The sequence below is a fragment of the Primulina eburnea genome, chromosome 13 (assembly GCF_022965805.1).
Source record: "Primulina eburnea isolate SZY01 chromosome 13, ASM2296580v1, whole genome shotgun sequence".
Lineage (NCBI taxonomy): Eukaryota > Viridiplantae > Streptophyta > Magnoliopsida > Lamiales > Gesneriaceae > Primulina > Primulina eburnea.
Genome location: NC_133113.1, coordinates 26,939,051 through 26,953,637, shown reverse-complemented (window position 1 = coordinate 26,953,637; position 14,587 = coordinate 26,939,051). Strand labels below are relative to the sequence as shown.

Below are 14,587 nucleotides of genomic sequence, written 5' to 3'. Positions count from 1 at the left end.
GAGCAATAAGTTTTTGAGGAAATAATGTATGGTTCTACAACAAGATTTATATATATATATATATATTTATTTATTTATTTATTTGACAGATATAGAGTTCGATCGATACATATATATATATATATATATATATATATATATATATATATATGCGTATGAGTCATGTTACATGTACAATGAGGGTTATACATTATGTTAGAAAGTATATTTGAAATGACAAAACTATCTTAAATGTATTTTTGAAAAAGTTATATAAATAAAATGCAAAGACAATTTTGTTATTTTAAATCTATTCGAGTGGATTTTTTATGAGACCGTCTCACGGATCATAATCTGTGAGACTGGTCAACTCTACCCATATTCACAATAAAAAGTAATACCTTAGCGTAAAAAGTAATATTTTTTCATGGGTTACTAAAATAAGATATCCGTCTTACAAATACGACCCATGGGATTGTCTAACACAAATTTTTACCAATCTATTTTATAATCCATTTTAACATTGATTGTATGTATATACAGCATTTTCATTAGTATAAATTTTGAAATGGATTATGAACCACAAAATGTGGGTGTACCCGGGCAAGTGCACGTCAAACTCCATGAAGAAAGAAAAATTTTTATAAGATCAATTGCAAACAAAGTTAAGTAATATAATCTGCTAATCTCTGGCATGGCTTCGTTATATTCATCTCTCAAAATTCTCACCTGCAAAAATAAAACCTGCCAACAATTTCTGCCACTAGAGAACCCCAAAAGAAGTGCAAATAATTGTTCCTTGTTTTCTAACAAGAAAGGATTGATCTTATCCTCACAAGCAATTTCAACCGAATTTTCAGCTGATTTTCCAAGTTTATCTGCGGAGATCAGAGCAGTGGATGATCAAGAATCTGCCAGAGAACTTCATGAAATATGGCCGGAAATCCAGGGCTGCAACAACTGGGAGAACCTTTTGGACCCAATGGATCCTCTCCTTCGTCGGGAGGTTATCCGCTATGGTGAAATGGCGCAGGCCTGCTATGATTCGTTCGATTTCGACCCGCACTCCAAGTACTGCGGCACATGTAAGTACCAGGGTGCCGATTTCTTCGAAAGACTCGGCATGGGAGATCGAGGCTACACGGTCACCCGGTTTCTGTACGCAACATCCAACATCAACTTGCCGAATTTTTTCCAGAAATCGAAAGGTATAAGCAGTATCTGGAGCCAACACGCGAATTGGATGGGGTATGTGTCCGTCGCCACCGACGAGGAGGAGATCCGGCGGCTGGGACGCCGCGATATCGTTGTCGCGTGGCGGGGAACCGTGACTTACCTGGAGTGGATCCATGACCTCAAGGACATACTTCACCCGGCTTATTTCCGAGACGACCCGTCCATAAAAATCGAATCAGGGTTCTTTGAACTGTACACTAGCAAAGAAAATTCATGCAAGTACTCCACATACTCGGCCCGCGAACAAGTTTTGGCGGAATTGAGGCGAATTATTCACCGTTACAGGGGTGAGAATTTGAGCATTACAGTAACAGGACACAGCCTGGGAGCTGCCCTGGCATTGCTGAGCGCTTACGACATAGCTGAAATGAAACTAAACGTAGTAGAAGAGGACGACACGATGATCCAGAAAATACCCGTCACCGTTTTCTCATTCGCAGGCTCGAGAGTTGGAAACTTGAAGTTCAAAGAACGTTGCGACGAATTAGGGATCAAAGTTCTGAGAGTAATCAACGTTCACGACAAAGTTCCGATGGTGCCCGGAATAATCACAAATGAAAAATTCCAGTACCAGAAGTACCTCGAAGATGCAATATCTTTTCCATGGAGTTACGCTCATGTTGGAGTGGAGTTAGCCTTGGATCACTCCCACTCGCCGTTCCTCAAAAACAACGGTGACATCAGAGGTGCGCATAATCTTGAAGTTCATTTGCATTTATTGGACGGATTCCATGGAAAGAACAAGGATTTCAGTTTGGAGACGAAGAGGGACATCGCGCTTGTGAACAAGAGTTGCGATGCGTTGAAGGGTGATTACGGGGTGCCACCATTCTGGTGGCAAGACCAGCATAAAGGGATGACGAGGAGCAGCGATGGCCGGTGGGCGCTGCCGGAACGGACGTGTATAGAGGCACATCCGCCGGACACGGCCCACCACTTCGAGCAAGTGATCAAGTTCGGGAGAGGTCTTTGATTTGATGTATCGTGAATCTCGTGCATGATAATGGTTGCTCCAGATACATTTAAATAAATAAATTTAATAAAAAATTAATCTATCTATTATTAAATGACAAATGAATCAGTTATAAAATCATATCTCCTACAATAAATAAATCTATCTTTATGGTGTGGGTTTATGTGAAACCGTCTTACGGATCTTAATTCGTGAGATGGGTCAATCCTACGGATATTCACAATAAAAAATAGACAAAAATTTGTGTGAGACGTTCTCACGGGTCGTATTTGTGAGACGGATCTCTAATTTGGGTCACCTGTGAAAAAATATTATTTTTTATGCTAAGAGTATTATTTTTTATTGTGAATATGGGTAGGGTTGACCCGTCTCACAGATTATGATCCGTGAGACGGTCTCACATGAGATCAACTCTAAAAAGTAATACTCTGAGCATAGAAAGTAGAGTGAGTCTCATGTGAGACCGTCTCACGGATAATCCGTGAGACGGGACAACCCTACCCATATTCACAATAAAAAACAGTGTTTTTATAACCGGACCGTTAATCGAACCGGTCAAGCCTTAAAAAATGGTTCAACCGGTTCCACCGAACGGTCGAACCGGATAAATAAAATTAATATTTTATTTATTTTATATAATAAATAAAATAGTAAAATATTGATTATTTATGTTTTTATAGTTTTTACTTAATTTTTAAGATGAAAATTACAACAAATATCCAAATAAACACCACTTTTCCGGTTTTTCCGGGTTTTAACCGGTTTCCGGTTTCCGGTTTTTCCGGTTTTTTTTCCGGTTTAACCGGATTTTAACCGGTTTTTTTCGATTAAACCGGTTTTCCGGTTTTTTCCTTATATCCGGACCGGTCTGGAGGCCGGTTCGCGGTTGAACATGTCCGACCGGCCGGTCTGGTCCGGTTTTGAAAACAGTGATAAAAAGTAATACTCTTAGCATAAAAAGTAATAATTTTTCATGGGTGACCCAAATAAAAGATCTGTCTCACAAATACGACATGTGAGACCGTCTCACATAAGTTTTGCCTAGAAAGTAATACTTTTTCATGGATGACCCAAATAAGAGATCCGTCTCACAGATACGACCCGTGAGACCGTCTCATACAAGTTTTTGCCATCTTTATGTGGTTCAACTATAACCCAACGTACATCCACGGGATGAAAACCAATCCACTTTATTGATCATTCACAATATAAAGAGTTTATAATACAAGCTGATCACAATATAAAGAGTTTATAATACAAGCTCTCTGTAACAACAAAAAATTACAATCAAGACTCAATCCCTTGACCTCCCAAGTTTTCTCTTGTTTCCATTGTATCCTATCTCTCTTCTCTCCATAAGTTAATTTTTCTGGTGTTGATTATATCTGAATACCTCAATCAACATGGTAGGTCAACGTTCGAGACACCTTACCAACAATTTCCACCTTGTCTCTAATAGTTGGCCTTCCTCCACATCTTTTTAGATCACTTGCATTCCATTAAATTGACCAAGTTAGAACAATGTCTGAACTTAGTATGTGGTAATGCCTTTGTCATCATATCCACTGGGATATCTTCAGTAGGAATCGTTTGGACCAACACTTCTCCTTGTATATTACGTATCTCACAAAGTGCAATATAACAGTGTGTTGGTTCATTGGTCTGTCAATCAACATCCATGTTTGGTTTTTTATGACAGAGTCAAGTTCCTCACTCATTGCATTTATCTTGCTCATGTCCTTTCCATATACAACCACCTTGGAGGAACATGGTTCTTGTAGCTCCACTTTCTCTGCTACAGTAAACGAATAATAGATTATACCATCTTGTCCAAACCTATCTGGAGCTTTTATAATCCTCAATCCCCAGTCTCTAGAAAGTTTGTATGAACTAGGACCATGATTTGCTCGATCCTCAGTGTAACGCCCTAGATTCGATGACAGTCTCACTGTACTAAGACGAGTTTTTCCATCGTGCTTATGTCATCATTCACACACACCCTAGGTCTTCATAGGTGTTCATCTACCCAGAATTGCCCTATGTCAAACACGCTTAACTTTAGAGTTCTTATGTGAAGAGCTCCTGAAAAGAAGATGTATGTTCTTGATATGAGTAGTACCTATCAAATCATATCTTTTAAGCACTCCTTAATTGCACAGTCTCATAGTTGAACAGTTTTGGAATCCCTCTCATTCTGGTGTGAGATCAGTTTATTCATGTTCCATTCACTTAGAAGTCTGCCAAGAGCCACTTATTGTCAGTGTAACCTCATGGCACCGGTGATCACTCTCACCTCTTCAGTCCCAGGCATCACACTCAGAAAATGCCTCGTACGGTTGGTATTGACCTCTAACTTGCTCAGAGCCATTATCTACAGATTGATTCACCTCAACTTGTGAGTTAGACTTTGAGACTCATGAGCACCATTTGTTACGAAACATCTTGAACTTGTTGCTTCTAAATTCCATACTTTGTAACCCTTGATGCAATTTTCACAGCGCTCAAATCCATTGATTTTATCACCACACAGTAGATCTTGCTTTGAAGTTCCTCTTACCCATTTTCACTCACATGGCCAAGCCTTTGGTGCCATTTTCGAGTAATGTTAATTTGTCCTATTGTAGAGTTTGCACAACCAAAAATAGCCTTTGGTGCCATTTTCCAGTAATGTTAATAAAGTAGTTGCATAAAAATCAGACATGGACATTAATGAGCAAACCAAAGGATCAACATATATTAGGATGCAAGTGGATATATAAATTCAAGGATGGAATTCCTGTAGTGGTAAATGCCAAATACAAAGCACGCTTAGTAGCAAAGGACACTCTCAAAAGGAAGGAGTTGACTGAGATATTTTCCCCTATGGTGAAAAATACATATGTCAGGATTCTGTTATGATCTATAGTTGGAACAGATGGATGTTAATACCGCTTTTTTACACGGAGAATTGGATGAAACAATTTATATGGATCAACCAAATGGATATGCTGAAAGTGGGAATGAAGACCAATTTTGTCTACCGTCTAGATCATTATATAGACTAAAGCATTCCCCCTGACAATGGTATTTGAGATTTGATAGGTTTATGCTTGCGAGTGTTTATCTTAGAAACAAGTATGATAGTTGCTTTTACCACAAACACTTTACTTAATCCTCTACGTTGATTATCTGCTTATTGTTGGTAATAAGGTTGAGTAAATAAGAACTCTATGGGACTGTTAGGCACAGAATTTTAGATGAAAGATATGGGCCAAGCATCACGGATTCTAGGGATGGACATACATTGGGACAGAAGACAAGCCCATCTACATGTAAAACATCGTGGATATATGAATAAGTTGCTTGCCAAGTATAGCATGTTGTAAACAAGTATGAACAAGGCCCTTTATCAGAAAGTGAAGAAGAACAGATGGAAAAGATCCCTTATTCAATTGTTACCAGGAGCGTCATGTATGGGATGGTGTGTACTCGCCCAGATTTAGGCTATGCTTCTAATTTGGTGAGCAGATTTATGGCACGTCCGGGTCTGGAACATTGGCGTGCAGTGAAGTGGGTATTAAGGTACCTCAACAGAACAAAAGAAATTGGATTGAAATATCCAAATAAGTGGAATTCATCTTATGAGGTTTAAGGTTATGTGAATTCTGATTTGCTGGTGATAGGGAGAAGAGAAGGTCTCAAACTGGTTACACTTTCATAGTGTATGGTAAATGTGTAGGCTAAAAAGCAACACTTCAACATATTGTTGCACTATTTACAATAGAAGCAGAATATATAGCTGACTGAAGTCTTCAAAGAAGCTCTCTTGATTAAAGGACTAGTGCAAGAGTTGGAAGGGACACAGGTGAATTCTATTGTTTGGTATGACAACCAAGGAGCAGTACATTATCCAAGAACCTGGTACATCATTAAAGCACTAAACATATAGATGTTAGACTTCACTTTACAAAGGATGTGGTGTCACAAGGAAAGGTCGAGGTGGGAAAAATTCCACAGACGATAATCCGGCAAACATGCTTACCAAGGTGGAGCCTACTGCAAAGTTCTTACGTTGCATGGCACGACTAAATTTAGGCAGTCTCCCTTGACTAGAAGCTTAACAGAAAGGATGGAGAGCAAGGAGTGATGCTATATTGGGTGGGGATTTGTGGAGAACTCATCAACCTATCATCACATATTCACCTACTGTCATTTAGTTGAGAGAATTAAGCCTGAGAAGTGCGACTAGGAACAGGTGTAACCGGTCTTTGGATGAAGAGAAGATAAGTTTCAGTATTTACTAAGAAGTGCTAGTATATAAGGCTTGGATGTATGTCTTATTATACATTGTAAATTCTCTCAAACTCTCTATTGATAAGTGAATAAAAGACTTGATCGATTTCCACAAGTGGATGTAGGCTTTTAATCTGAACCACTATAATTCATGGTGTGTCTCTCTTATTCTTCAGCATAAACCATTATTTATCATAGTTCTGTGTGTTACTTGTGAATATTTGATTTATATTGTTTCTTGATCGATCCACGACAAGGCAGACAGGGGCTTAAAGCTCACCACTTCCTGTATCAATTCCTTTTTATTACAGAGTTTGATGTTTGAAAGTTGATGAAAATTATGTAAATTGAACTTTTCATTCCTGAGCAAGAAGTTGTACTTAAACTGAATCAAATCTTAAATCTTGACTTTTATATTCGGTATGTTTTGTGCTCAGGTCATGACCATTATAGCTGACTTTAAGCTTGTATGCCTTCCTGCTCCCACCGTTTCTCTTCGAGCCTCTCTGGCGCTCAATTCTGGACACATTACTAAATTCTTCTACAACTGTCCAACAACGCATTTCAAATGAGCATTTACTAATCTTTTCTTCTTTACAGTATACGAAACCAACAATGAAAATGTTAGTTTAAATCCCATACATTTATGATTTATGCAGGTTGCTCTGTCCGGACTCCGGAGCCTCTTTTTCATTGTTGCAAGACTAGGTGCCATAGGAGTAAGGAGTTCTTTGCTCCAAAAACTTCGATGATAAAAATTTCAATCCCAATTCAATCTCATTATCTCACAACTTCTTTTGAAATGCAAAGGTGAGAAGCTGTTTTCTGTTGGCACTACTTCACCTCTGGTAATTTCCCATCAATGTTTAACCTACTCTGGTATTTTCTTGTATGATAACTGAAAATTCGGTTCGTTTCATGTTTAGGTGGGTACAGTTGTGACACATGCATTGAGAAATGCTCGTAAGGCAGTCGACAACTCCCACCGGGTTGGGGTTTATAATGTTGTTTTTCTGTCAACAAATGTTGCACATGGTGTCCGCATGGCGATATGTAAATGAAATGTACTCATAGTGTAAGAACTGCCATTTTGAGTTGTTACTTGTTAGCCTTTCTCTCTACATTCTAAACTCAAATTCTCCATTGTCCTAAACTGTTTCTACTTATAATGGTTGTGTGCAGATGGGTTTATTACACTCGGTTCATAGGAATCCAAAATGCACAAGATTTTCCACTAGTGAAACAAAAGGAATACATAACACCAGAGATTTTGATTCTGAGTTGTGTAATTTTTAATATCAATCAAGAAATTAGATATATAAAAAAAAAAGCAATATAAATGTGTAGTAGTAAGTGTAAAATGATGTTTAAAATGTTTGAAATTTTTTCATTTTCCGATGGATGAATTTACATATAATTATTTATTCTTTGGATTAAGCTATAATTTCATTTTCCACGCAGCCCCTGTATCTCAGCTCCATCTCGTTGCTGTCCACGCCAACTATGTCACAGCATTCACATCTATCCATCTGATCAAATAAAATTAAGGACACAGTGATTTTTGTTTTTGTTAATAAATAAAATAATTATATAATTGTGCCCATTATTAATTATATTAAAAACGAAAATCATTACTATAGATCAACCTAGGACAAAATAAAAATTATGAAAATTTTAATTATATATTGCAAAATTATGCAGTCTAATTACATAGTTAGATTCAAATAATATAAATGTATGTATTTACATGATATACACGGTAGTATTTAATTGCCCATACCCACTACCTAATTACCAAAATATTTCTATAATTTTTTAGTTATTAGTAAGTGGTTTTTGAGAAGGTCGAGGGTATATATATGATCCTTAATTAATTAATCATTGACAAAACTTGTGTGAGATGGATCTCTTATTTGGATCATACATAAAAAAGTATTATTTATTATGCTAAGAGTGTTATTTTTATTGTGAATATTGGTAGGGTTGACCCATCTCACAAATTAGGATCCGTGACACGGTCTCACATAAGACCCACTCTTAATCATTTGAATCTCTGTTGAAATCTATATTTTAAATATTCGATATGAATTTATCCCTAAAATTTAAATGTTCAGTTCCAAAATAATTTTATGTAACACGAGAAATTATCTCACACTAAACTATATTTAGAATCCGATTCTACGTATGAAAAATATTATTCATAGATATATATTGAGTGATCGTGATATCAGACATCAGACGAGGTGATTTAGCACTAACCTCAACCCGCTTTTTCGCCGGAGAGAGGACTCGGATGCTGGAGACACCCTCAGCTGAATGATTACCACTCAACGCACAAGCGGGCAAGGCACGACGCCATGCTCGAGAATATCTTGTCACGAGTTCGTCTCCATTTTTCTCCACAGATTCGAAGAAGAAAACATGCGGAGCTTCGCAAGGATCTCGAGATGGCTTTCGCGTGTTGAACATGAAATTCGGTGGTTGCGAACTCAAAACCCATGGCTTAAAAGTTTCGATTGGAATCTGCAAGTAGCTCCGAGGCATGATCTTCTCGTATATCTGCGCGGAATAGCCCCAAGAAACGGACATGGACCAGTTGGTTCGCCTGTGGTAGCAAATGGTTTGCTGTAGCATTCGGGACTGATCGGTGTTTGCTGCCTCCATGAGGTGGCGGGAGGACTCGAAACGGTCCATGGAGGGAAATATCGGGTCCACTATATCGAAATGGTGAAGGGATAGCAACGGAGATACGGGGTGAGAAGACAATAAACCAGATATATCTCCACGTAAATCAATCTGCAACACGTCCAATTTCAGATTTGAAGATTATATAATTCTGTGTTAATTGTTTAGTATTGTTTGATCAAATTAAAAATAATAATAATAATAATACATCATGTACGCATCATTTATTAGTATATATATAATTAATTACCTGATGGTTTCCCTTATGCGGAGACAAGTTAACTCCAAGATCAGCAATACAAGCCCTCGTAGTGTTATCTGCAGATTTCAAGAACGCGTATCTCCGCAAGCAATTTTTCATATCATTGGCAAGAGCTTTTGCCAGAGGGTAACTCAAAACGATCCCAGCTCCACCAAATGCTTGATTAAACGAGAATAGATAATTCGAAAAAATAGTTTCCGAATGCCCGCCGAGATAATAATACTTCCTATGATCATAACCCGCGACCACATCAACTATATTTTCGGTGAAAAATATCGAATCATCGTCCCCCATGATCAGCCATCGAAGGTTCTCATGGTCCTCGTTGAACACCTCCATTATCCCATGCACCATCCTCTGCGCCCGAACTTCCGATCTGTTCAAGAATTTCGTGAGATTCTCAGAAACCCTGAAAGGAGGTGAAGCTTCAGGCCACGGAAGGAGAGTTGCATTTGGGTTCTTGTCTAGAAATAGGAAACCCCTTGTAACGTTCGGTTTCCACCAAGATTGTATGTATGCTTTCCTGTGGTGCCAGGCTTTCTCCGAACCGATGATTCCGAAAACGAGATGGCTGAGGTTTGTGGGCGAAACAGTTCCATTGAGTGGCGATAAGAGGTACTGGGAGGGTGGGGAGATCAAGTGTTTGAGTGTGAAGGAGAAGGTGGAGATGAAGTAGAGGATGAAGGCTACTGACAATACCAGTGTTCTGGAAATATTTCTTGTTAGCCTCATTAGTTTGAGCTTTGGATTCTTGAAAATGTTTTCTACTCACTGAAATATACAGAGATTTATATAAATCGATTAAAAAAATATTTAAGATTGGTATAACTTCATCTCCCTTTGCTAATGGACATGGACATTATACATAGATTTTGATTTAAATTTCACTTTTGTTCATTTCAATAACATTCTGAGAATATATGTAATTTGATTTTCATTTACAAGAATTGTGTGAATTCATCTATCTTGTTCAAAATAGGTGATTGTTGTTTAAAAAATCTTGAAATTATACAAATATTCAATCATTAAATTTCTTTCCATTAGATTCTGGGATTCCTAAGAATTTTGAGAAACAAAATGCAAGCAAGCTTTCTTTTTTTCATGAAAGAAAACAAGAATATTGAAACTTTCGGAGAGACGAAGATATAAATGTATTATACACATTTATAAATGAGAATTTACGGATTCTAGCCCACTTCTGACTTCAGGCCATATTTTAAAAAATTAACTTATATATCAAATAGTTTATGGCAATGGTAAAAACAAAAAAAAAAACAAAAAAAGGTAGCAATTCCTTAAAATATGAAGGATTTGAAAGATATAGTGTTAGCATATAAATAGAAACAACTCGGAAAGGTATATAAAGGGCATTTTAAAGATAAAATTGTGTACATATTAATCATTTAAAATAAATTTAAATGAAATAACACAACTTTTGCTTTTCTGATAGAATTATGGTAAAAACTTGTGCGAGACGATATCATGGGTCGTATTTTGTGAGACAGGTCTCTCATTTGAGTCATCTATGAAAAAATATTTTTTTCAAAATTTGGTACACATGATAGGATAAACATGTGATATATAATATAAGGATAAGTTAATGATAAATAAGATTTAGGATATTATATTTAATGTTTGGTATGATTTTAATAAGAGTGATTAAATTTATATATTAGATCGTAATTATAAAATTAACCTTATCATAATAAATTTATAATTTCGAAGTTGTTGCTGAATTCGTATTTCTTATCTGTTCATGCGCCGACAGTACTTGCATGATTTTTTTTAAACCTAATTTTATATATTATATAATATGATAATTGAGCCTTTAATTTTGTGAGTCAAACCAAATATAAATTTTTAAAATTAATCGAGTGATGTTAATAATTTTATTCCGATTTATACAAATCATTTATATAATTATCTCGAGTTCATTTATATAATTATCATATTATATAATATATAAAAATAAATAAAAATATTTATTTGATTTTAATTTCTACATGCAAGTGAAATGAGAGAACAATAAGCTTTATGATTTTTTTATATATTGAGGGAAATTAAGTCATTTGTGATGTTTTTATCATTTGATTAAAATTATCTCGAGTTCATTTATATAATTATCATATTATATAATATATAAAATAAATAAAAATATTCATTTGATTTTAATTTCTACATACAAGTGAAATGAGAGAACAATAAGCTTTATGATTTTTATATTTCTTGGGGCGGGACTCACCTGATTTTATCCCTACGACAGTAAATTTATTATCTCATCATGTCCGAAAGACGAGACATGCTTTTTATGCAAGTTTCATTATGCATCGACTAGTCATTGTCTTTTATTTTGTATGTTTATTAGAGATATCCGGAAAAATAATTCATTTTGGTCTTGTTTAAAATTGCATAGTGATGAATCATTGTTTGATTTTTGTGTCCATAACCCGAGAAGAATGCTACATTCCCTAACGATATCCCGTGTGAGAATTTTGTCTTTTTTTAAGTATGGTAAGTAGTAACAAATCATTAAAAACTATTAAAAACTTTATTAACAGAAAAGAATCGTATTATTAAATTATGATAGAGTTTTATAAGACTAAACTAACATAGAAGACAAAAATTGACAATATGATTTATTATAAATATTCAGACGCACAGACTCATAGACTAAATGACTTAATATGCTTTCCAACGGATAACCGACGAATCGTTCATTGACATTTCCTTCCTTATCTAATTCTGGGATACCATGCTCTAGAAATCGCAATAGATAACAAAAATAGAGATATTAAGTTTTTAAAGACTTATTGAGAATTAAACGACGACACATATAATATGAAATTTAACATAATGATACAGTAAGAAAAGTATCAACATATAATCATATAATTACACGAAAACATGGTTAGTAAAGAATTATGAAGATAACGAGCCAAGTGAATTATTACACCTGAACTGAAGTCACGTTGTTCAATGTTATCAAACTCCATAACGAAGTCTGTTTTACAAGGCTCTATCTTAGTTAATCACTTTAACATTCCATCGTTAGATCATTTGATAATTAACCAAAACCTCTTTTAGTGGTTACTTTATGAGAATCACACTTAGTGTGATGATGTTACAATAAGAGAATTACATTGGTGGTTACTTTACTAGAATCACACTAAATGTGATGATATTACAATAACATTACATCGAATAAGTCAATAAGACCATTACGTAATATTAATAGTAAATAGTGAAATAAGTAGAATAAATTCTCTAATAAGATGTGATCAAGATGATAGATTTGATCGTTAAAAAGGATATAAATATGTTTGAGGATTCAGTATGATAGAAGGAGTGATCATCAGGGTAATACATATCTCATATGCATCAACATGATTAGAAGATACAATAATTATGCACATGTGCAAGAAGCAAATAAAAAAACGTGGTGAATATAGTTTGAAAATATATCATATCATAAGTTACAGGCCAATTGCCAAAGAGCTATACAAAGAATAAAGTAAATTCTTTACCTTAGTGACTTATAGTAGATGAGTGAGAATCCAAAGTTTAAGTCAATCCTATTGACCAATGTGATTATCATTAGTATGGTAACTAGGGGTGTGCGTCGGTCGATTCGGTCTGGTTTTTCTCTATAACAGTTCGGTTTTTCGGTTTTCGGTTTTGAATATATCTGGTCCAAAACCAAACCATTTATTACGGTTCGGTTCCGTTTTTTATAATATGGTTCGGTTATATTGTCGATTTTCTACGGTTTTATAATATTTTGTTAAGAAATAAAATTATACATCATTTGATGCTTGATGGATGCAACACATATAAAAAAACAATAATAATAGATGAGTAGAACAAATACGATTACAATACACTTATGACTTAACAATCTAAGCTTCAATAACAATTTGAAATATAATTTCAAACAGTAATTCTTCAATAAAAGGTATACGCAGTCATTAAATTCCAATTTTCAACTCCAAAATACACATAGATTTTGCATCTCAAATTGTTAGAGTAGGTGCATATCGAGCCAAGTGTTGGCCGAGTGTTCACAATGAAACTCTATGTATAAGCAATCTTTATTTTAATAATATTTGAAATTATTGTTTTGGCACATCTTTATCTGTATACCCATGCTAGTTGCATAGATAAAGCCCTTGAATATACAAATAGTAGAAATAATATGAGATGCTCATATGATGAGTATCATGAAACTCATATTTGGAATACTGTATATATTCTAAACAGTTCCTAGTCGATTCAGCCGCCGCTAAGAAGGATATAGGCCGCTCGAGTTCGAGACTAGTATCTGCGATGTGAGTACCATGTTTCATTGGTAGGGGACATTGTGATGTCTGAGCATGCAGATAGGTGCTCCTGGTAGAGTGCACTGAACAACCCTCCATAAAGGACTTTCCAAGTGGTTCTCACTTATCGAGTGGAAACGTCCTAGTTTATGGTTGTACACCATTAGTCCTTATGACCCGGGACAACATTGAGACTCTATGTGCTAGAATTACACTTTGACTTGTTTGCCGACTCTCATGGGGTCATCAGGTGGCAAGGTTGGGTGTTCTGTCGAAACATATAGGAGTCGATGCATTGTAGTCGGGGATTCACCTCTTACCTTCGGGTATGGATATCCTATGTGTTCTCATGTGTATGTAGGTTGAAATCTCTGATCAGAGTATGGTGGTAATTATGAAAGGGGTTTCATAGATTACACCATCGATGCAACTACGACATGACACATAGTATCGATTCATTGACAACTCTCGATATACCAATGGTTGTCGAATCGGTCGGGATATATGAGTTGAAGGGACCGAACTGTACGCTAACCATAATTGAATGGTTCTTGCAGGCACTATCATTTGATACCTAGGGAATCATGTAAGCGATGCTGCTAGGCGTTTAACATGATTGGTTGGGTACTATCAGACTTGAGTTCTGACGTTCTTGTTATCAAAGTGTTGATAAGTAAGAATGGAGCAATTGGGGTATGCTCAAATAAGGATATGTTTAGTCCGAATCACATAGAGATGTGAACCCACGGCTAGTTGTATCAGTAAACCATTGAGGGCCACACAAGTACTAGCTTTCTAGATCCCGTTGAGAAGTAAAATAGTTCAATGTGTTGAACGGCTTATAAAGGAGTTTATAAGCGTAAG

The 14,587-nt window shown here is 35.8% G+C and overlaps 2 protein-coding genes across 2 annotated transcripts; one reads left to right on the top strand and one right to left on the bottom strand.

Annotated features, from left to right (window-relative positions):
* Nucleotides 1-567: 567 nt before the first annotated feature.
* On the top strand, nt 568-2,282 carry LOC140810114 (phospholipase A1-Igamma3, chloroplastic). Its single transcript, XM_073167932.1, has one exon. It carries the CDS (start codon nt 674-676, stop codon nt 2,186-2,188), a length of 1,515 nt encoding a protein of 504 aa, XP_073024033.1. The 5' UTR covers nt 568-673; the 3' UTR covers nt 2,189-2,282.
* A 5,533-nt stretch (nt 2,283-7,815) lies between these two features.
* Nucleotides 7,816-10,206, bottom strand: LOC140810547 (uncharacterized). The gene is made up of 3 exons (XM_073168378.1): nt 9,396-10,206; nt 8,720-9,256; nt 7,816-7,989 (listed from the first exon to the last, which is right to left on the bottom strand). The coding sequence occupies exons 1-3, from the start codon at nt 10,137-10,139 to the stop codon at nt 7,894-7,896; spliced, it is 1,377 nt and encodes a 458-aa protein (XP_073024479.1). The 5' UTR covers nt 10,140-10,206; the 3' UTR covers nt 7,816-7,893.
* Nucleotides 10,207-14,587: the final 4,381 nt, after the last annotated feature.